Source organism: Periplaneta americana, chromosome 5 (assembly GCF_040183065.1).
Source record: "Periplaneta americana isolate PAMFEO1 chromosome 5, P.americana_PAMFEO1_priV1, whole genome shotgun sequence".
Classification (NCBI taxonomy): Eukaryota; Metazoa; Arthropoda; class Insecta; order Blattodea; family Blattidae; genus Periplaneta; species Periplaneta americana.
In genome coordinates this window covers 51,174,925-51,199,381 of record NC_091121.1, presented here as the reverse complement: position 1 = coordinate 51,199,381, position 24,457 = coordinate 51,174,925, and the positions used below count along the sequence as shown (strand labels likewise).

The 24,457-nt window shown below is 36.9% G+C and overlaps 1 protein-coding gene across 1 annotated transcript; it reads left to right on the top strand.

Moving 5' to 3' along the window:
- Positions 1-526: 526 nt before the first annotated feature.
- LOC138699601 (uncharacterized) lies at positions 527-23,587 on the top strand. The gene is made up of 6 exons (XM_069825616.1): positions 527-630; positions 9,944-10,036; positions 12,136-12,286; positions 12,983-13,116; positions 19,342-19,491; positions 23,096-23,587. Exons 1-6 carry the CDS (start codon positions 567-569, stop codon positions 23,269-23,271), a joined length of 768 nt encoding a protein of 255 aa, XP_069681717.1. The 5' UTR covers positions 527-566; the 3' UTR covers positions 23,272-23,587.
- Positions 23,588-24,457: the final 870 nt, after the last annotated feature.

The window sequence follows — 24,457 nt, the reverse complement described above, 5'->3', positions numbered from 1 at the left end:
TATAACTAAGTTATATTAAGACAATTATAAAAATTAAAAAAAATTAGCAACATCAAGAAACTAAAATAATAGTCGAATAATGGGAAACATTGCAAGAAAATTTATGCTTATATCAGAAAAATTATAAAAGTTCGCAAAATGAAGTTGCCAAGGAATTGCTTAATGGGAGAAAAATTTTCAGGAAAATATATAATTTATATTAGTACGTTTATAAAACGTAGGAAAATCTAGAAGTAAAAAAAAATGCTTAATAGATCCTAAAGGGAAAAAATCAGGAAAATGTATAATTATAATAGCCCAATTTCGAAACTTGGCAAAATGAGTAAGTTAAAAAATTGCTTAATAAGGAGAAAATATTAAGGAAAACAAAATTTTTCTGAAAATTTTCGTCGCTAGCCTATATTATTATGGATGTCACTGTAGTAAGGAAGGCAGCCTGAGGACGGTGAGTATGCCTCTAGGGATGACCCCCATCAAGCCCAAATAACGGATTCTCAGTTCACTTACTGCATATATATATAAGAAGGACATGATGAGCAAATTGCGTTCATAGTTTGTTGCTCAGCATGTGGTTCGAAATATCAGTAGCGGCGATCTTCCTGCAGGTAGCCCGAACTGCGTTACCTCTCCGTAAGTACTTTTTATCGATTGTCTTAGAAATATTGTGCAAATAATGCCACCCCGAAATACACAAGACGAACCAAAGAGTTTTGTAGTTTGTACTACAAAAGCATACAGTTCTGTTTACATTGATAACTGTGAGAAAGGATCAATAACCGACCTCGTTCACCGCGACCTTCATTGCATCATACTTCTCACAAACTGCCTGTATAAGTATCTCAGATCTTTTGGCACTTGTGAGAAAAGAGAAAGTTAGCAAGCGAGCCTTTATGGTGATGGTCCTCTGCAGGGATGGATCAAACAATGGGCTGGGGTAGACGGGAGAGGAGCAACAGCACTAAACATAAGTATGCTCAGTTGCTTAGAAGAAATTGATCTGTAGGTGAGATGCCGCCGATACTTTTTAAACTGAAATATAGCAGGGGATGGATGAACAAGAGAGATCGTTGTCAATTTATACAATTTTATGAAGAAATGAGCAGAGTAGTAAAAAAATAAGTTACAGGGAGTAGCAGAGGGAAACGTCTCTCTAACAAAGGTGAAGAGGATTTTGCCTGAACATAAATAACCTGGGCATGAAGGAACATCAATGAGTGCATCAGGAAAAAAAACCGGTAGATGGCAAAAGACCGCTACTACTATTGATGACTTTGAGAAATACGTGATACAACAAACGATTCACGAATTCTATCTTTTGCACAAAATTTCTCCTACAGTTTCGAAGTTATTACCCATTCTACGTGAAATCACCCATCATTGATTTGGGGGTACTAGTTTAAAGAGTATTTTAAGAGAATTAGGGTGCTATTCATAGACATTTCGCTAACCCGCGCTACGAGCGTGCTAACCCGGATTCATATCTTATCATATCGCTAACACTGGTATATGAATACGAAAAACGTTAGTTCGCTGATCATCCACCGAAAGCCCGCGCTAAGAATGTCTATGAATAGGGCCCTAAGGGCCGTATTCATAGACATTTTTAGCGCGAGTTTCCGGTGGATGATCAGCGTTTTTCGTATTCATAAACCAGTGTTAGCGATAGGATATGATTTGAATTCTGTACAAGTAACCAGTGGATAGCCGGGGCTAGCTTAGTACGCTCGTAGTGCGTGTTGCGAAATGTCTAAGAATAGCACCCCTAAGAGTTTAAAAAAAGTGTAAGAAGATGGGGAAAATAGAAGTGTACTAATCGAGAGGCAAAGACTATCATCTCCATCAGTCATGAAGTTTAGAGAGATAACTTGTCATTCTTTTGTACCTGGTAACCTTACGAGTTTGAGCAGTTCTGTTCTTATTTATGCCTGCAACCTTAATTCTGTAAAAGTGGCTCATATAATGTACAGCAATGTTTCTCAACCTTTTTATGATGAGGCCCCCTTTTCCTAACATTACTTCAGTACGGCCCCTTGGCTAAGACGTAGAATAGAATAGTGATTTTCAATCGAGGGGTCGTGGCCCTCAGGGACCAAGGACCAGTTAATGGAGAGCAGTAAACAAAATAATAATGATAATAATAATAATAATAATAATAATAATAATAATAATAATAATAATAATAATAATAATAATATTTAAATTAATAAACTTAGTTCGCGGTCCCCCATTAACTGTTCTGCGGACCCCCAGGGGGCACAATATTCTACGCATTCTCAATTGTTATTGTTTGACGTAATTCTGAGTGGCTGCTTCTACTGGAGAGATCTGGTGCTAGCTCTTCCTGTGAACTTATTGTAAGTCGCTTCTCTGGGTTGAATTTTGCTTGCTTATTATAGCAAGATGGAGTACCGTCTTCTCACTCTTAACAATTTTCACTTCCAAAATATAACATTTTAAACTGACATTTTAATTTATCACAATTCTGCAGTGCCTGGGAAAAATGACATAAGTCAATTTCCACAAACTTTTTTTGATCATTTATTGATAACTTGCGGAACATCTGCTCGCTTGGAAAAAGAGACGTAAGTATTTCTCCCATTACAATAATTCATACAGAAAAAAAAAAACAAATCGACATAGACCAGTGTAACTTGTCAAATTATCAAAGAAGGTTTGTGGAAACTGACTTATGTCACTTTTCCCAGGCACTGCAGAATTGAACATCTACTGGGTGTTTATTTCAAAGTGTGTCATGACTTCACTGTTAGTGAGTCAGCGATTTGAAGCGAGTTTCAGCTTTTATGTCAGAACAGTTGTCTATTAATCAAGGCTTTCAATCTGAACTTGAGAACGTGTACGGTGTAACTTGAACGTCGTAGCAACAGATGGCGGTCTGTACGGTCTGTGTGCTACTATAACCTCTTTCGAACTGTGTTTTGCGCGGGCAAGTCGTACGCAGGGTATTTGTTATCATCGGTTGTGTACGGCAACATTCCACAACACAAATCAAATACTCCGTGTCCATGTTGACCGTCGAAGTTAATGTCAACAAATACTGTACGTAAGTAATCGTCTTAACCCTCTCCCCATATCCCGACAGTAAGGAAAAAACTCACCTCAGTACGTATTTCCAAACAGTTCACATTCCTGCCACAACCGGCGTTACGGTACGTATCGGTAAGTACTCTTCTGAATGAACGCCGTACTTGCTAGGCAACTTCTCTGGCATATAGGTAATACGCCTCTGCGGAAATGTAGGAAGATTGAATTCTCTAGGCTCATCACTAGCCACATGACGGCATACAGCGAGCCATGACACACTTTGAACAACTGAACACACAGTATATTATTGAACTTTACAAATCGCCACTGGTAATTACTTGTAGCTACCCAGTTTGCCTGTATTATTTTTATACTTGTGTTTTTAATTCTACCGACTTAGATTCGGAAGAATTTAACAATGAACACTTTTCGACTGTGCGAGCAGATGCCAATCAATTAGGCCAGATCTTGCTCTTTATTTGATAGATTTTAGTTTGAAAAATGATTGTTACTATACGTGAGTTGAACCAATCACCACTGAAATATTGGCAGCAAACGACGCGAAGCATGCATAGACATATTGTGAATATAATTAGCAGGGAAAGGATTTATATGTAAATACATATTTACTTATAAAGCTAATATAATTTATATTTTGCATTATCTTTATGTTTTTCAATGTGTAGGGTTGAAAAATCCTACTTTTATTTTCCATATTTTTCCATATTTTAGAGTTTAGTACATATTTTCGTTAATTTCCATATATTTTCCATATTTCATATAAAACAGTCCATATTATATTAGGTTTAACAATAAAACAAAACAAAATTCCATTAACTTTTAAAAATACATTTCAACAATAGAGATTTAAACACATGTTCAGTAATCCCTTTAACATCAGAGTTATTTGAAAATTAGCAGTCCTATCAACAATGGGAAAGTAAGTTACAAAACTGTATTAATTTAATTTAAAATTTTTAACAGACTTCAGTTGTGCAGCTCAACAGTTAAATGCCAGTCAGAGTACACATAGGTTCAGTTTTGTAAATCATACTATAAAGACGGTAAATATGCCAAAAGTACGTCATTCAGTCAATTTAAAATCAAAACTAACAAGTTACATTTCAGAATTTAAAGAAGATGGTTTATCAACTGACAATAAAATATTATTTTGTAATTTGTGTCAGTGTGCAGTATCATCTACACAAAAGTTCCTGGTGCAACAACACATTACAACTAGTAAACATCAGGCCAACAAACAACTAAATTCCAAGCAGAGACAATTGTTTTTAACACAACCAACAACATCGAATGTAAGATCTGAGTTTAACATCGACCTGTGCCGTTCTCTCATCTCTGCTGATATTCCTCTCTACAAACTAAAGAATAAGGTCTTCAGGGAATTCCTTGAAAAATATACTCAACATACAATCCCGGATGAGTCAACACTTAGGAAGACGTATGCTCCATCCATCTACGATGAGACAATACAGAAGATAAGAGATGAAATTAAAGATAGTTCAATTTGGGTTTCCATTGATGAGACTCCCGACAAAGAAGGTAGACTTGTTGGTAATGTAGTTATCGGTTTGTTAAGTGAACAATATTCTGAACGAATTCTTTTACATTGTGATGTTCTAGAAAAGTGCAATAACAAAACTATAGTTAAACTGTTCAACGAAGCTATGGGTATCCTGTAGCCAAAGGGTATTATGTACGATAATGTGTTATTCTTTATTAGCGATGCTGCCCCTTATATGGTCAAAGCTGGACAAGCATTATCTGTTGTATATCCTAAATTGACTCATTTTACTTGTGTGGCGCATGCATTTCATCGTGTGGCAGAAGTGGTCAGAGACAATTTCCCTAAAGTAGATTTGTTGATTTCATCAGTGAAAAAAGTATTTCTCAAAGCTCCCAGTAGAGTTAACGTGTTGAAAGAAATGTACCCTGAAATTCCATTGCCACCAAAGCCAATTTTAACTAGATGGGGTACATGGCTAGAAGCAGTTGAATATTATGCCGAACATATAGACTCTATTAACAATGTTCTCCTTGCATTGGACTCTGAAGATGCAGTCTCAATTGATACTGCGAAAACAGTTACCTGTGACATAAGTGTGAAGAATGACTTAGCTCACATTCAGCATACATTTTCATGCATCATAAAAACGCTCAAAAGTCTCCAAAATAGGCACCTTTCACTATCTGAAAGTTTTGAAATTATAAATAGTACTGTGGAACAACTGAATCGTGGTAGAGGTAAAGTTGCAGATGCAGTAAGAGCTAAGGTGGACACTGTACTTTCAAAAAACCCTGGATATGAAGAACTACAAAAGGTTGTTGCTGTGATGAGTGGTGAATCAACAGTGAAGATTAACTTGGACTTATCCCCAGCAGACATTGTGAAATTGAATTATGTACCAGTTACTTCTTGTGACGTCGAACGCTCTTTTAGTCAGTATAAATCTATCCTCAGAGACAATAGAAGAAGATTCACTTTTCAGCACTTGAAAGAAATGTTTGTAACCTATTGTTATGGTAACAGACAATAAAAATTGTGTTTTGTTGAAACTACATTGGAAGATAAGGTACGTCCATTATATTTTTTGTTTAGTTTGATTAAAATGTACCAATATTTAACGTACATAGTCATTTTTTTATAATTTTAAGTCCATATTTAATTCCATATTTTGGTAAAAATCGATATTTAATTCCATATTTTGGTAAAAATAACTACATATATATTTACATATTTCATATATTTTTAGTCCATATAAATCCGTTCCCTGATAATTAGATTATATCGTCGGTTTACAAGCAAAACACATTAAGTCAAAAATATTACTTCTGAAAAAAAGGAGTTTGAAAGTTCGTGACGAAACTAAATCTTCAAAATATTTTTGGTTATGTGTATTTCACTTTCCAATTCTGAGTTTATATACATTATGCACAACATATACGCCTTTTTCTCAAAAATAATATTATTTTTTACTTAATGTGTTTTGCTTGTAAACCGACGATGTTATCTTCATCATGAACTTACATAGATAGGTCATTTTTGATTACAGCTCTCTTTCGTACCAATCAGCTTATGCCTCTCTTTCCAGTTTGGTTTGCAGGGTTTCTACCTGAGGACTTTGAACCTTAACAACTAAATCTCTCATTGTATTGTCACACTGGAATTCCACACTCCTGTTCTATACAAGTCTTATCCTGAGGCTAAAATTATTATTAGAAGGATGCCTCTTCTGCTCCCTCCCATACTTTGTAGTTTGGCGACAATAGCACTAACATGCTTCCCCTAACATGCCTTTAATTTGGAAAGGTAGATAGATAGAAGGTCTGCAGTAGGCTACATGTACAGATGTTTTGTGAATTAGCTACTGTATTTGTGATGAAAGAGTAATGGAACGGAGAAAAATCCTCTCCGGCGCCGGGATTTGAACCCGAGTTTTCAGCTCTACGTGCTGATGCTTTATCCACTAAGCCACACCGGATACCCACCCCGGCGCCGGACAGAATCGTCTCAGATTAAGTTCCAACTCTTGGATTCCCTCTAGTGGCCGCCCTCTGCACTACGTCATAGATGTCTATGAACGTAGGACTAAAGTCCATACATGTGTTGAGGTGCACTCGTTATGAGTGACTAGTTGGCCGGGATCCGACGGAATAAGCGCCGTCTTAAATCACGAAGTGATTTACGCATATCATATATATTATTTTAATGTACCGAAGTACATATGATATTTCCATGCAGATATTCTGCGTCATCATACGATGAAAGAGTAGTGGAAAGGAGAAATATCTGCATGGAAATATCATATGTACTTCGGTACATTAAAATAATATATATGATATGCGTAAATCACTTCGTGATTTAAGACGGCGCTTATTCCGTCGGATCCTGGCCAACTAGTCACTCATAACGAGTGCACCTCAGCACATGTATGGACTTTAGTCCTACATTCGTAGACATCTATGACGTAGTGCAGAGGGCGGCCACTAGAGGGAACCCAAGAGTTGGAACTTAATCTGAGACGATTCTGTCCGGCGCCGGGGTGGGTATCCGGTGTGGCTTAGTGGATAAAGCATCAGTACGTAGAGCTGAAAACCCGGGTTCAAATCCCGGCGCCGCACAGTGTGTAATTTAGCGAGTCTAGCCGGCCAAAAATCATTTCTCGAAAACTAATCGCTCAATTTTCATAAAATTTAGTATGTACCTTCAATTATTGAAGCGGATAAGTTTTTAATAATGAAAATGAAAATAGCAACTATTTTTACTGAAAATAAAAATAGTAATATTGTAAAAAAAATCGATTCGAGTGAAAAAAAAAATAAATTAATGTTCAAAATGTGGAATTAGTGTTCATAATGTGGAATGCACTTAAAATTGAAAGCGTAAGGCGACGGAATATTGCTACATATCTTACTCGTTCGGACGTCAGATGCATCCCCATCAGAATCTGTATCCTCGCTGCTAGTCTCAACTTTGACAGCACCGACTAATGGAGGCTCGGAGACAACTGCAGCACTACTATTGAAATCGACCGCAATTTCCTCTTCCTAATTTCTTTAAGCTGGTGATGTAAGGGTCCAAAGAAATAAGTAGCCTGAGTAAAAGATCGGTATTTGTGTCTTTCTTGATGTTTTTCTTGCGAAGACTTCTCTGAAAAGTCTAATATAGTATTTGTTCCTCGTTTCCTGGGTTTCCTCAGATAGGTTGCCAGTAAGTATAATAGTGTCCTGTGACCTTCTGTCCATGAGCCAAGAGTTTGTGAAGGATTGTAGGCATATAATACTATTTGTTCAAGCATAAATATAATTCCCTTGTCTCCCTTGCATACATGTCAAGTGCCCGTTCATCAGTATTGCAAAACCGCAAGGAAAAGGTTTCTGATATATTATTTGCAAACGACTTATTAGATTTCCATCTATTCCCGTCATATATGCGAAAGTGGAAACCTCCCTGAACAATATTCTTGCGGTATTTGCATCGTTTTTATTGCGACTGTTTTGTTTTATCATGTCAACAACATGTCATGTCAACATGCCTGAACTTATCCTATCTTCAGTGTTTCGCAGTAAGTAATGTAACTATCACAAGATTTTTATTTCCCTTAATTCTTTATATTGATTTGAGGTCAACTGTAGATCAGTAATCAAAGCGAGATCCTTATTAGGTGACAATTGTTGGTCGTTCCTGCAAAATCAATTTTTACGATTTTTTTTTCTATTTTGTCGCACGTTGAAGTAATGCAAGTGAAAGCTCTCCTACAATATTGGCCGCATCTCTTTTCCTAGAAGTTCTGAAACTCATATGGGCAACAGAAAGCTTTTCTTCTGGCGATCTTTCTTTAAAATGTGGACTAGGTTTTTTTTTTTTTTTTCGTTTTGATCTTTCGCCCAGTCTCCGAAAAGTTTACGTGGACGTCCTCGAATGCTTGTACTGGCAGAAACAAATTGGAATTGTTTTGTAATAGATGGCAACGTATTATATATTTTATTTTCAGACTTTGTATCTTGGTTGAAACATAGAGCATTATATTTTAAGACACTTTTCTCATTTCTGCTGTATTTTTCCCACCGTAATCGAATTTTCGAGCATAGAAATTTAATTCATTTTTTTATTGACTGTAAAATGTCTTTAGAGTAATCTTTGAGACCAAAATGTTCAATTATATTTGAGAATTTCACTTTTCTCTCGCTCTTGTTCCACATCTGGAAAACAGCTCTCCGGATTACGGAGCGCATGGTGTCTGAAAATAATTAATAGCTACTCTGTCTGCACCTGTTTGCAGAAAAAAATCACGACGTCGTATTCAGAAAAGTGTAATGAATATCTCTACAAAATTTTATCGAGGTGATAGAGGGCTACACCTTTTAAAAGTCAACTCGAAATATATAATAAGGTAAATCTCAAACTCTTTGCACATGTTTATCCAGACACTTATTCTAGACAATAAGATAATAATTTTTGTCACGAAAATTAGCTTATATGTAAGTACATACCTTCTTATAATATATCCATACTCTGTATTAGAAAAAATACTGTATTAACTTTACCACTTTGCACCATCCAAACACATACTTCGCGCCCGCCTCTGCAGCGTAAATGATCTTATCGGAGACATGCAACTTTCGCTCTGTTGTGAGGGTCCCCTAACAGATGTAAGCATCTGTCTACACTTGGATAGTATACTTTGGAGTGTTATAAACACGTTTATATAAGAATTTAGCATTAAAGGTAGGGTGTGAAAATTGATTTTTGGCCGGCAAGCTGCTTGAAATTACACACTGTGCGCCGGAGAGGATTTTTCTCCGTTCCATTACTCTTTCATCGTATGATGACGCAGAATATCTGCATGGAAATATCATATGTACTTCGGTACATTAAAATAATATGTACTGTATTTGTGTTCTGTAGTGATCTGTGAAGTGTTGCAATGCCCCCGACTAAATGTTCGAGAAGAGATCTTTTGACACAGTGGATCAAGGGAAAAGAATATCTTAGAAATTTGGAAAGACTGTTAGTAGTACCACAGTCTATACAGTCACGAAGCTTGAGTTTTGAGGGTGCTAGAAACAATAGACTGTGACGGTACTATTTTGTATTGCCTGTAATGAGGCGAGATTAGCGATCCTAGTGATGAGCAACTATCTAATGTTTGCATATTTACTACGTATTGAGCTTCGCGACTGTATATACTAGACTGTGGTAGTACATTGTGCCATTCGAAAATAAAATGTAAGTTTCAATTTTGATAGTGCATATTTTCAGTGTTTTTTCCTTCATTGTGCATATTTGGCCATTTGATAGTGCATGAATGCATGCATATTTTGCGATTTGTTAGTGCATCAAAATCCTGTCTCTACTTATGACATTTCTACTTGCTTGCAGCCCCGTATGTGCAGCCCTGCGCGCGAAGCGACCCCCAGTTCAACGACTGTGTTCTGCGGGGTGCCAGGAACGTCCTGCCGCACATCGTCAAAGGTAAGATCAATTAGCAAGTGATTTTGCAACATTTTTGACTATCGTTTTGATTTCAGCCAATGCAGTTACCAAGATGAGCTTGTTGAACTCTGCGCAATGAGTGCATTCATTCTGAAGCTATGGTATGGATGTTCGTGTATCAATGAAACTGAGTATACCATCATTTTACACCACATCATGTGGAGTTTTACATTGGTTGCCCAGAAATTAATGTTCCACATATTAATTATTCTCGGCAAAAACTGTGTTGGAACATGGCTTTCCTCCGGGGAATCCCGTTTCCCTCTGAATTTACTGAGATGTTGAAATTATTTATAGAAATAAAATAGCCTATTTCCTACTAAATAAAAATAAATAACCCAAAATGTGAAAAGAAATTTCTGTTCCTTTTATGTTAAGCATTTTACTCTGTAACGTTATTCTCATTGAACGCTTTTCATTCTGTATAGAACGCAATGTATGTCAAAACAAGCCTATTTAAATGAATCTTTTCTGAAATCAGACTTCGAAAAACTAAGCCCTACAGCGACTCTTTACAACACAATCTCTCTCTCTCACAATCTCTCTCTCTCTTTTTTAAGTTTATACACACTTTAACATATGTGGTCATATCGCATGTTTCGGATCTGTAGGTATACCAGTAGACCGTTTTTACTCTTGTTGAATTTCTGTTTCTATTGTGTGTTGTAGATGGCTTGTGTTCATGAAATTGATTATAGATTTTGATTGATGTTTATGATATTGATGATTGAGGCGGTGACGAATCATGGTATGTAAATTTCCAATCCGGCATTTGCCTTTGTGACTGAGGTAAACCATGAAAAACTCAGATTGGTCGGCCACGGGGTTTGAACCCGGGACCTCCCGAATGCGAGTCTCAAACGTACCGTCTGAGCCAACTCGCTCGGTAACACAGTCTTGTAATCATTTTTTCAGTATCATAGAAACTTCTTTAGTAAGGGAATGTAATCTTAGGAATAAAAATATATACAGGGTGATTCAAAAGGTTGCGCACAAACTTAAGAAGCTTATAGAGGAGTCGAAATACAACTTTAGAATAGGAACTTATGGTCTGGGAAGTAATCCTGGGTCAGTGCAAACCTGGGAATGTCAGGAACTACATAATGGACAATCACACATTTAAATTAAGCAAAGATAATGTTTACTCAACACTTTTTTTTACAAAAGTTATTGAAATTGGCGACCACCACATTGAATACAGGCATAACATCGTCTTAGGAAATTCTGGCGCACTCTACCAATTACATCACGCATCTCATGAACCTCTTCAAATGCTGCAAGTATCCTGACGACAAGTGTTTCTTTGTCTGAAGCTGGTGTCTCGCACACGAGGCTTTTGATATGCCTCAGAAGAAGAAATCAAGAGGCGTCAGATCAGGGGAGTGGGGTGGCCAATCAATTGGACCTTCTCTTCCGATCCAACGCCAGGGATGTATCATTTAGTATGTCACGTACTTGAAGAGAAAATTGTGTAAGTGCGCTGTTTAGTTGCATCCACATCTGACGATGCACGATAAGTGGTACATTCTCTAACAGTTCTGAAAGAACGTCTCGTATAAAGACCTTGTACGTCACCCACCCCATTCAAACGTGCTGACAGAGGAACGTCATCATTTCATAGTGTATCGAACCAAGTGCCTCATTGTAAAATAAGCGTCCATCTGCAATGTAATTTCTGGCGTGCACTAACTCAGGATTACTTCCTAGACTATAAGTTCCTATTCTGAAGTTGTATTTCGACCCCTCTATAAGCTCCTTAAGTTTGTGTGCAACATTTTGAATAACTCTGTATATGACTTTCACGTGTTAACATGTGAAAGATGTATATTTTATTCCTAGGTGATATAATGTTAAAAGTTGTGTAATCAAAATATAGAATATATAATGTATAGTTATTGGTTTTTTAATGTAGACCTGTTGGAAGACAGTTGAAGGAAATGCCATTTGCAACACAATACAAATTTGAATTGTTGTGAAATCCATAAAACGTCTAATGTGAAAGTATATAAACTATTATATTTTTGGTTAAAGTGCGAAGTGGTATATGCTGATGCAGGACTGTAGTTGTTTGTTTGCAGGTGACCGGAAGTACCATATTCCTTCGCTGGATCCCTTCCTCATACAAGATGTCAAAGTCACAGATCCATGCTCCAAGGTCACGGGCATCAACCTGCTCCTCAAGGACGTGGAGATGAGAGGCATGAAGGATACAGTGATACACAAGATACAGTAAGCTATTATACCAACCTTCCTCAAGCATCCTGCGGCTAACAATGTAAGAGATTTTAAAGCTGCAGGTTCAAAACTTTGTTCTACTGCATGTGCAGTTAAGTGATGTAAGCAAATCTAATTTAGGTTAAGTTGTTACATCGATTATACAGGGTGATTAAGAAGAAAAGAATCATAAGTTGAGGGGTGATGGTAAGAAGCGCATTCCGCATTGCGCATATTGCATAAGTGTGCGCCTTAAGTCCTTATCATTTGTGCTACATTGTTGTATTGGTTTGTGGGGTGCACTTCCAGCTTATTTTACCATCTCTGTATTCTGTGTAGAGTGCTTTCAGTTCGTCTTATCATCCAGCAAATCCAACACAACCCTGCCATGCTTGTCAGAGTTTGGACGATCAATGCTGTGAAGGTGCAAAAAAATGTAATGAAGTACAGGACATGAATTTGAACAGCTAATTTTTAAATTGTTAAAACGCGCATGGAAAATGTGAAAAAATTACCTTGGATCTGAATTTTCGGATGCATAATTCCTTAAGGATGTGTCATCAAGCATATGTTCTTTAATAAAAAAGATATCCTTTTTTGTGACATATCATTCCTCTAAGTTTGTCGGTGAGGTCCTATTACACCCTGTATTAAGCCTGTAGAGGCAGTGACTCATATAATTTGTGCAGTAAATTGCATTCTGATCCTCAGTTACGACTTCGAGAAGCAGCACATCCACCACGAGGCGTTCATCCCTAGACTGATCTGCGCCGGAAAGTACGAGGCTTGGGGGCATTTCATGCTGGTGCCCTACAGGGGCAAGGGGATATACAACTTCACTCACGGTAATTCAGCCATATATATACAGAAATAAATATATAACGTTTGGGAGCTGTGTGTTGGCTCCATTGACAGGAAATACAAGGACTCTGGACGTTAGATGTTATGTGGGGTGGCTATCCGATAGCCTCGTGTCTTGTATTTATATCAGGGGCGATTTCTCAGGGCATGCTATGCTTGCTGCGCAAGGCCAATATTTTCGTAGAATGTGTATTTCTCATAATGGGATTACGTACATTAAAATTTATTTTGATTTTTGGAACATTGTATAGGCGTAATACCATCCGCAGGCTGCACACCTCAAGTATCGCAATGCTTGCTCGTTTCTCAGAGCTACAGGAAAGACTTAGAAATAGCGAGAAGATGATGCGCGCAAGTGGCTTCCTCCTTGGTCCGTCCTAGGCGCACATGCTTCTGTTATGTGTTGTTTGAAGCTCTGGTCCGAGAGCTATATCAACGACTATTTAACGTTACACAGAGCAGTATTGACAGCGGGAATGTGCTGTGATTTGCGAGTGCAATGTAATTGTATGAGCGGAATGCATGTGTTAGCTGCTGCATGTATTCTTAATTCTTAAACATTAATTTGAAGTATTGCAATGAGTTCGGAATTGTGTGTTATTGAAACCTTATTATTAAATCCATTTTCCCGAAGCACTATTCAAGAGAAGACAGACATGATAGAGGTTCAGTGCAGCTCAATACAACAATATGCATTGGTTGGCAGGGTCGAAAAAAACTAAATAAACTATTTTGTTGGCCATGTTTGTTATATTATATCGAACTTCTACATCTGATAAGCGAATATGATCCATGACTCATAATGATTTTATAATTATAAAATAAATTATTTAGGCTATGTGGGTCTGATTATTTTTTTTAATTATGAATTATTATATCCTCCCATCTTCCCCTATGAATAAAAGAGCAAGCCTAACTTTTGTGACTAGCATTCGCCCCTGATTTATATTGTCATTTCCAAAGTACAGGTAATACTTTGTTATTTTCAGAATCCATAATATTAATTTATTACCGTATTTACTCGCATATAACTCGCACCTTTTTTCGCCGAAAATATGAGGAAGATTTCGGATGCATGTTATATGCAGGGATTTTAGTGTGGGAAAGATTTTGTTCGAAAACAAAGCATTTAAGACGCATTATGCTTATTCGTTCTTATATACGCTATCAGCTAACAGATCTAATATGGCGGCTGGCGTCCTCATCTTATTTATCGTCACTGTTGTCATTGCTGCCAATCTCAGAGCCACACTATAACAGAAATTTCGAAGTCTAGTGGATGGGAAGTGTTGGCGGAGTTGCTACTGGTTTTACCCCCACCTCTCACTGCTGTGTCACATAAGAATTTGGAACTTAAAACGATCGTACTTTTGATATGTCCGCCTGCCAAGAAATTAATGCGAGATACATGTGGGAATTTTTTTCCTGTAATTTTACACCCAGAAATAGGGTGCGAGATATGTACTGGGGCGAGTTATATGCGAGTAGATATATTATATTCTGGTTGGTAATCTTTACTTGTATTCCATAAATTTTTCCTTCTGAACTGAAGTGTGTCGTGAATTATGCTTATGATGTGGTCTCAAGAAGTAGAGTGAACAGGTAAACATAGCTTCCCATCTTCATCCCACCAATGAATTAAACGTTCTGTTTAACAAATGAAAATGAAGAGTTTATTTGATAAAAAAAAGTTTGGTCACTCCACTAACAGATAATTTGTAATCAAACAGCGACACAGTATCTTTAACTACATCATTTCTCATTTAAATATGCTTAAACACTTCAATTCAATAGCAAGAAAGATAACAAAACCACTTTAGATTATTTTGATACATACAATTACAGTTAACACAAACATTGATTAAATAACTCACATAAATGAAAAAAGAAAATTCTTAAATTAGCTACAATTTGTGGACAAATTTTCCAATTATTAATAACAAGCTGTTCGAAATATCAGATTAAACAGTAGACACACTAGAAGTTGAGATTTTATAAATTTTGAAATAGCAACTGAAAAGATTATGCCAAAACTGCCGTTACGCATAACGTCTGCTCTTACGCCAACGCAAGATACAAGTTACCTTACATTTGTTTTTGGAGTTAATTAACTACCAAAGAGAGCCACTGTTGATCCAAGCTGCAGGTCAGTGCTTGAGAGAGCGAGACCACCTCATGGGCCTTCTGCTTCTGGTGGAACAGATACAAAGTACAGCGCATGCATGGAGAATCGATACACATGGCTCGATAATATTGAAAACCTGATAATGCCAAATATACCATTCTGTTAGATTATAACAAAACGTCACACAGACAGGTTACAAAACCTTGAGTACAATTTTATTCCACATACGAGTACAGTACACGCAATTTTTAGGCTTCTACCAATAAATAATCTGTATTAGAGGGAGTATTACCACGCACGAACATGTTGTTTAGTAAACTATCCGAAGACAGGTTTGAACCTTATAAATAACACCATGAGGAAACTAGGCCAGGAGTTAATGGAGTAGGTTGGCCAGTTTCTTTCCCTCTCCAATGCATGCATCGCCGATTAGCTACATATTCCACTAATCAGACTTCAGATGCATACAAACAATTGAGGACCGTTTTCACAAAACTCAACAAACGCCACTCTAAAAATTTTACAGGAAACGTTTTTTTCAGTTTATTCTCAGACCTTTGATGCTATAATTCTGAAAAAAATTGGACATTGTTCCACTTTCAGAGATGCATTAATTGATATAAAGTGCAACTATTATTGTTGTCTTACTTATTTGGAAAAAAATATGACAAAAGTTAAGAATTTCACAAAACTCAACATATCCACTTTTTTTAAATGCACATGCCTTAAAATGTGTAATTATTTTTCATTCGCAGCTGTAAAATCCTCATCAAAATCATAAATACGTATTTTAAAATAGTGCTTAAGTACTGCTGAATTAAAAACAGCTAATTGAACATACTGAAACCTAATTTCAAGCTTTTTTCTTTTTTCTTTCAAAATTTGTTATTGACTCACAAGAACTCTTTATTTGCACGAATTAACTGTTTCTATTTGTGCAGTACATACACAGATCACTGAATATCAAAATCGTGCACAATAATCTCATTGCAATGGTTCATCATAATCCATTCTATTGTCAGAATCTTTGGTTCATCCCTTTAAAACTTAACCATAAAATACCTTGCTTCCCCTCTCCGAAATACCATTATGGAAGTAACTCATTAACTTCCTCATATCATTAGCTTTGTTTTTACTGACATGGTTCACCAGCGAAAGGTCAGATGCTTTAGACATTACAGAAGTACTTGTCTTTCTTGGTTTAAACACTTGAACTTCTATTGGTACAGAAAAATATGTGTTTTGTACATAACACTTTACATGATTCTTACAAGTTCTTGGTACGTAAGTACTCTCATCTCAGATATTTTAAATGGTAATTTGACTTTTACAATATTTTTTGTCATCGATTTTAAATCGTAAGTATGCAAGTTTTTGCCCAAAACTTTTACATCCCCAAACAATGTCATAATTTCATAATAATCTGATGGCAATATGATGTGTTCATGTGTTCTCAGCTCTTTCTCTATCAATTGAAACACATGGTCCGGACGCATATAGCTATGGCCACGGGTATGAAAGAACTGTTTAATTTCTTTAAAAACTTCAGAGCTTTCCAGGTAACCAACAAGCATAGCAATCATTATGCAATTTTTATTCTGAGACCCACAAGAATCTGAAAACAATATCTAAGAATTAAATTTCAGGATTTTTCTGTGTGTAATTATTTTTTTTCTAAATTACCTATGTAATCCTTCAATGTCGTAATAACATACCTAAACGTAGCAGCACATAGGCCTACTGGGAAATCGTCTCCATTTTCACCTCTTACGAAATATGAAATAGACACAAATCTTTCTAACTTTTTGAAGTCCTTCTATGCCGTTTAGGTAGATCAATTTTCATATATCTTAGCAAAAAATTATCCTGTTCAACTTTTGTGCTATTTCTGTATAAATTGTCTCGAAAATTAATTAGATCAGTTAAGCAGAAAGAACCTGCAGCATGTTTTTCTTTTTTCCCTGCTCTCAATGATTACAATCTAGTTTGGATATATGCCGTTATTTTTTTGAGGCGCAATTGTGTATGTCTTACCCTTAGTTTAACGTACTCTGCTTCTACTCTTCCTGCTTCTTTCAGTAGCTTGAACGGATTTTGAATACTCAGGGTTCTTATCCAATTTTCATCAGTATTCACAGAATACATGCACTTAAAACAGCGGCCAGATTTATACCGAATTAACGCAGGAAACAACAAAATATTATATCATATTTGAGCTCCGAAATGTGTCACTGTTGTCAAAATGCAAATGTATTACATTGTTGTAAAATATTGTAGCTTGTGAAACAGGATAGAAGTGTGAAATGTTGAGTTAGAGGATATGTTGAGTTTTGCGAAAATTTAAGAACTGGAGATGTTGAGTTTTGTGAAAACTCTCTACATTGAGGGACTCTTTTCAACGGAAAATATTGAGTTTTGTGATATTATGAGCAGTGCATCATTTTTCTCTCATTACAATTGACCAGAATCCGTCAAAATCCGCAATTCGAAAAAAATGGCGTTTGTTGAGTTTTGTTAAAACGGTCCTCAATTGTTCTTCCTCTAACATATATCATCAAGACACAAACATGTGGCAGATCTTACTCAAATTTCCTATTTGCTACTTGAAACTGATGAAGTTGAGGGACATCTTTTTCTTCTTTCTTTAGTACGATTCTTGGCATCTCTCAGTGCAGTCCCTACCCGGAGATCCGATTGAGGACTATTTTACCTCTGGAGAATTTTACACTGAGGGACTCCATGAATCAGAAGCAGTGAAAAATATAGTGCGACTGCATTGGTGGTAATGCAGCTTATGTGGGTACCTCTTTGTTACTTTTTAGCTTAAACAACAAGTTTAAGCCCCCTCACCACGACAAGGTGAGTACTCACGAGAGGGTACTTGAAGTAAGTAAGTAAATTAAAATCATCAGTACCAGTTGCAGAAGACACAGCCCTGCAGTATATATTGACTACACCCCAACTCTGGCTACTAGCAACAGGCATCTATAATGAACACCGATCAAAATACCCCTCATTTCTCGTGAAAAACAACAACTGAATAGACTATAGTGGACTTTATATTGTCAGCAAACAGCTGGATACATTAAGAAGATTGATTGATTTTTCTTCTTTCTAACAATTTAATCTATGCGTTATGTTTTCTGATATTGCGGTTCTGGTACATAAAGCGTCATTTGCTTGCCCTGATTTCTAATTCTTCATACAAGATTTCTGTGCCTTTAGTTTAACAATGCTCCTTTACAAACAATGCTATTATGGAACTGTGGAATTTCTTTGGCTTCGGCATATTTAACCTTAATTTAATGTAATTTAAACTGCACCATGACTGAGATGTTTATGTGTGTCAGAATGTAAATAAACGACCTTTATTCGACGAACATTAAGTGACGATTTGGGTAGGGCAAGGGATTGTACTGTGACCCTCGCGTGACCTCATAGCTATAGTCTTTATGTTAATATGATCCCTGAGCTTCAGGTCTAAAAATTTGCTCTCTTCCTATCATATACTAATTTGAAAGTCAGGTCGGTGAATTCATGAATCCTTCAACATCGATGTAAAATGGAAAGAACAAAGTATGCATTATGATAACATCAATGCATACCTCTACTGCCACTGTAGCCTAGAACTGTTAATATCACTTAGCATTCATCATTAGAGTTTCTCGATGGTTTAGTGGCTATCACAGTTGCTTCTGAACTCAAGTACACTATAGCGAGTTGAGACCCAATGAATTTAGTGTGCGATGTGAATCCATAGCGCTGCTTCCTTCCGAAGGGAGATCAAAATCAGGATCTCACACCATAGATTTTATTGACTTGTTTTTCAACAGCACGGAGTTTCCTTGCTGTGCAAAGGGATGTCCCTGCAGCACATGTTATGAGATCCAGAGATCTCTGACAAGAACATAAGATGAGTAAAAAAGCAGGGCGCATTAAACTTGCAAAACTGTTTCTTTTAAGCAGATTTACATCGCGCAACAACAAAGAAACACATTCATAGTAGCTTATATAAGTTACTATTTATCATGACTACTTAGATGGTATTTTTGATTTCATGTAAAAATAAATTTACACATTACAGAAAATGTAGTGGTGACTTACGAGTCAGATTTCACCCTGGAGACTATTGGCAGCAACACGCACATGGTGCAGAAGAACCCTAACAGCACCTTCACGTCAACCAAGTCACACTACTACGTGGGCGACCTCTTCAAAGGCAATCAGATGCTCAGTAAGTATGATTTTATGTATTACTTTAGACCAGTGGTCGTCAGCACTCGCTGAAATGAGTAACGGGTAATAAGTGTATCACAGTATGCACCATCATGCAGAAAGGAGAGAGAGGAAGCATACCTGCCAGCAGCCACGGATGCACGCCAGTGCAATGTTTTATGCACGGGTAAGAGACACTAGTCTGAAGCTGCACTGTGCTGATGACTGCTGCTTTAGGCTATATAGAATTCAAAACTTCCTCATACAGCTTCAGAAATAGTCCCTGTCTATGCTGCCGGAAGCTGATATAGTGACATAAAGCAAGGTTCAAGTAATAATATTGCACTAAACGCAAGTCTTCTGTGATGTGGCCAACTGGGTGACAGAGAAATTTTTTTAAATTCCTGCATTTCTTTTTTGCGTTGTCAGATGATTGCTGAAAAACTCTGAGTCTACGTTAAGAAAACAGTTACATGAAAGCCACAACATATATGAATATGAGTCCTAAAGATAAGTATTCCGGAGTTAAAACTGTCCCCCAATCGGATCTCCGGGTGGGGACATCTTTAGGCAAATCTCACCATATAATATAATATAATATAATATAATATAATATAATATAATATAATATAATATAAATAATATAATATGATGTAATATAATATAATATAATATAATTTCAGAATTTTAAGTTTCAAGAGCAAATAATTCAAGCAAAGGAAAAAAAGTATTGGCTACGAGAGGAACGAGTTGGCCTTCTGTACTTCTATATGCAGTCATCTCTCAAATGAAGCTTTTGCCGTACTTCATGAGATCAGGGTTGTTCACGTCATAGAACTCTGCTTCTATACTCTTAGACCATTAATGTCTAACTTGATAAATCAAGGAAGGTCCTGCTCTCTTTTCCCGGTAAAACTGTCACGAGGGCATTGCTTCTACCTACTCCTATCTGCAGACACAGTAGACTGCTGTGTTTGCAGTACTTGACTCGAGTCTAAACTCATGCGCTTGAATGAGACTCAGTCCCCTGATTTATCAGGTACTTGAATGAGGAAAAGGAAAATCTATTATTATGCACAATTAGACAGACTTATATAGTGTGTAGCGTATAAACAGTAGGTCTACCTCGTCATAAAAGAGCAATATAAAAAACCGTTACGATAGAAACCACCAAGCAGAATATGGAGAACTTAAATGGACCTAGGCTAAGTTGTTAATTTTTAAAAAATTCGTTTATTTTAGAACGCTTTTATCAACAGCGATGGTTATCTAGCATCTGAGTGAAATGAAGGTGATAATGCTAGTGAAATAAGTCCAGAGTCCAGGCCGAAAGTTACCCAGCATTTGCTCTTAATGGATTGAGGGAAATCGCTAAAAAAAAAAAAACTCGATCAGGTAGGCCTAACTTGTCCTAACCAGGATTTAAACCAGACCCTCAGTTTTGCAGTCAGACATGCAGACAACTCTCCACGATCTGTACAAGTTACTAAAATGCCTGAAGATGAATATATCTGGTAGGCAACTGACATCGTGGAATTTCACATTTAGCTTATCAAGTAATATAAATATCACATAGTTTTAATAATGTTGGGTTATGGCAATCGTAGCACGCATCTCTGACAGTAGTCATTATGTGTGACATTTCCGACAGTCTCATATCTATGGCCAAGCAGATGGTGCGTTGCTGTTGTAGACAATTTTCAGCAGGACGCCAAAATGTGCAGGATGAGCGCAGTGGGAGGTCAACATCATCACAGACGACCTTGTGGAGCAACGCAGCATCTGCTTGCTCATGACGTTAGGCTCATAGAACTGGCACAGCTGACAATCAATTTCAATCTGCCCTGTGCATTCAAAAACTTTATCACTGACCTCACTTCACACTCGGCGGGAGCTGGAATAGGAGCGTCCATCTTCAACCAATGTAAGGAAGCTACTGAGAGCACTCGGGAAGTTCCGCTAGTGCATGTGCCATGCCAGGACATTACTCTATCACATACATGCAGTCGCTTCGCGCAACATATGGTTTGCTAGCTGTGGGACGAGTGGGAAAGTTACTCTATGGACGCGCCTCGTAGAAAGATGTAGAAAGGGCACACTCAACAATTTTAATATTGTTGAATGTGCCCTTTCTGCATCTTTCTTTTCAGTTGTTGTATTCGGCTTTTTTTTTTTTTTTTTTTTTTTTTTTTTTTTTTTTTTTTTTTTTCAGATTATTAATTAAAACCAACAGTTTGGGATGTGGTCTTCTTGAAAGGTGATTTAGTTTGTGATTCCATCCTTCCACTGTCTTGTTGATACTGTGTCTTCTTTTGTAACAGTTCCACATACTGATGGATAGTTTGTCATTTTCAAGCCACTGATTCATGAAGTAGTCATTGAATTCTGTTACTTTCTGGCCATTATATTCGAGTGCAAGAGGTCAAATGACTTTATTGTCAAACGCCTGGCATTAGAAAACAACAACTTTCTGGCCATTAGGTAAATCTTCCATGACATACCGTATTTGCTCGCGTAATTTGCGCACTTTTTAATTAACTTTGGCCACTGAAAAATTGGGGTGCGTAATATATGCGGATTTTTCAAATAAGAGGTCCTGCTCTGAGTTATCTCAATTAGTATATGTATAGGTAAGTACAGTACGGTAATTAAGAATACAGTAATTTTGTCATCTTTTATAATTTTATAGCATAACACTGTAGATAATCCTAAATTATACAAATAATAATCATACACTAATAATTCTATAAACAATAATTATGACCGGTATACAAATAAAACAATACAATTACTAATTTTCTATACCGGTAACTTGTCTCTACCAAGGACAAGCATTGTTAAAGTAGCGGGACTTTGGGGCTTCTTTCTGAAGCAGGTACTTCAGTTGCTGGTGAATGACCTACGATGGACTGTAGGGAAGGAAAATCCCTACTACACTGAAAAAAATATGTACGTAAAATGTGTGCGCAAAATACACGGAGCAAAAATAAAGTTCAAAACAATCCCTTAAAAATTAGGGTGCGCAAAATACGCGGGGGCGCAAATTACGCGAGCAAATACGGTATATCCAGCCACTTTCAATGTCTTCAGGCTGTAAGAACACCAATGATGCACACATACGGATGTGAAGTTGAATCACTTCGTCCTCGTTGTAAGAGTAAACTAAACCCAAGTGTTGAATCTTACGCCAAATGTACTGGTAACGAAACACAAAAAGAGGAGTGTAAAGATAAATTATGGATCTGTCGTAAATGACGCACTTGTTTATCAAGTTGTCAAGGGGAATATTAGCACTGTCGGGAATGACACACTGTCGCGGACTCATGCCGATAATCGACTGGGCCTAGCCCATAGGAAATGTTTGAAATCTTTTTACTAATACAATTAAAAATTAGTTACCGTTAATACATTAAAATACTACTTACCTCTCATAAAACTAACATTCTGACAATAAAATAAATAAATAATACATATAATATAAACTAAATCTTACAAAACTACAAAACTAGCCAGTAAAAGAAAAATAACATTGACCAAGATTTAGTCCTACATTATACCCTATTGCTATTTGTCAAGTCATGTGAATATTTTTGTGCATTTGAATTGTGTTTGCTGTGTTCCAGATAAGCTGATGAACGACTTTATAGATGAGAATGTGTACGAAGTTTCCAGAGGACTGTACCCCATAATAGCTGGGGTGTTCCAGGATATGATATTCAAAGTGATGAATGAGGTTGACAGGAAAGTGCCTTTTGATGTTGTCTTTCCGGAGAAACTGCCTGTACAAAACCACTTTTAAGTTCAGTAGATAGGTCCAGAAATTGTCATCATTGTTCATAATATTTATATAATTTCATGTATTCATTAACATATTCACTTCATCAGTTAATTATTTAACTGTATATTTATTTATTCATAATTCGTTGATTTTGTATTCTCATTGTCTGATACTTGGATAGCTATTCACTGAAAGAATGTAATTACTATTTGGTTAGTCCTAGAACTTGCACATTTGTAAACAAGTTACTGTGTAAGAACGAAACTAGCATTATTCTCAGGGTCAAATTGAAGAATTGTAAGGAAGGTGTATGTGTGATTAAATAAACATTTGAAATTAAATAAAAATTTGTTTTTACTGTGTGCCTCACATATTACATTTTCTTTCGTTTAATTAAACTGTTACAGGATTTGCTTCATTTTGAGTGTAGCCTAATGTTGCTTTTTGTAATTTGCAATTTCTGTAAACAGTTTGGTAATTAATTTTTAGTGCAGATGGGTATTGCTATTGTTTATACTTTTAGAATTATTTTATTTGATGTGTACTGGAACAAACATATTACGAGGCGCATCCAGAAAGTAAGTTTCCCTATTTTTTTTTTTTAAATGAACATACACTTTCAGGAAAACATTTACTGGCAACAGGTACAGCAATGTTTCAGCTATTTTTCAACATAGCCACCATCAGAATTGAGACACTTGTCGTATCGTGGGATCAACTTTTGTATGCCTCTGTCGTAGAACTCTGCTGCCTGTAAATGGAACCAGTGTGTGACAGACGTCTTCAGCTCTTCGTCGTTGCCAAAACGCTCACCGGAAGACAGGAATTTCTTGAGGTGCAAGAAAACGTGAAAATCGCTGGGAGCAAGATCAGGACTGTAGGGTGGCTGATCAAACAACTCCCAGCCAAATTCCGTCAAAACAGCTGCTGTGCGCCGAGCCGTATGTGGACGAGCATTGTCATGGAGGAGCACAACACCTGCAATAAGCATTCCACGCCTCTTGTTTTGAATGGCACGTCGCAATTTTCGCAGTGTTTCACAATAACGGTCAGCGTTTACTGTTTCACCTCTTGGAAGGAAGTCAATGAGCAGAATGCCCTTCCTGTCCCAGAACACCGTGCACATCACTTTCCGTACCGACAGCGTCTGTTTGAATTTCGTCCTGAAGCGACGGTTCTCCATGATGCACTGCTGCACTAGCTCAAC

Coding starts and splice junctions, on each gene's coding strand:
- LOC138699601 (XM_069825616.1), top strand. CDS start 567: ATGTGGTTCGAAATATCAGTAGCGGCGATCTTCCTGCAGGTAGCCCGA. Junction 10,037..12,135: donor CCTGCCGCACATCGTCAAAG/GTAAGATCAATT, acceptor GTTTGTTTGCAG/GTGACCGGAAGTACCATATT. Junction 12,287..12,982: donor ACAGTGATACACAAGATACA/GTAAGCTATTAT, acceptor TCTGATCCTCAG/TTACGACTTCGAGAAGCAGC.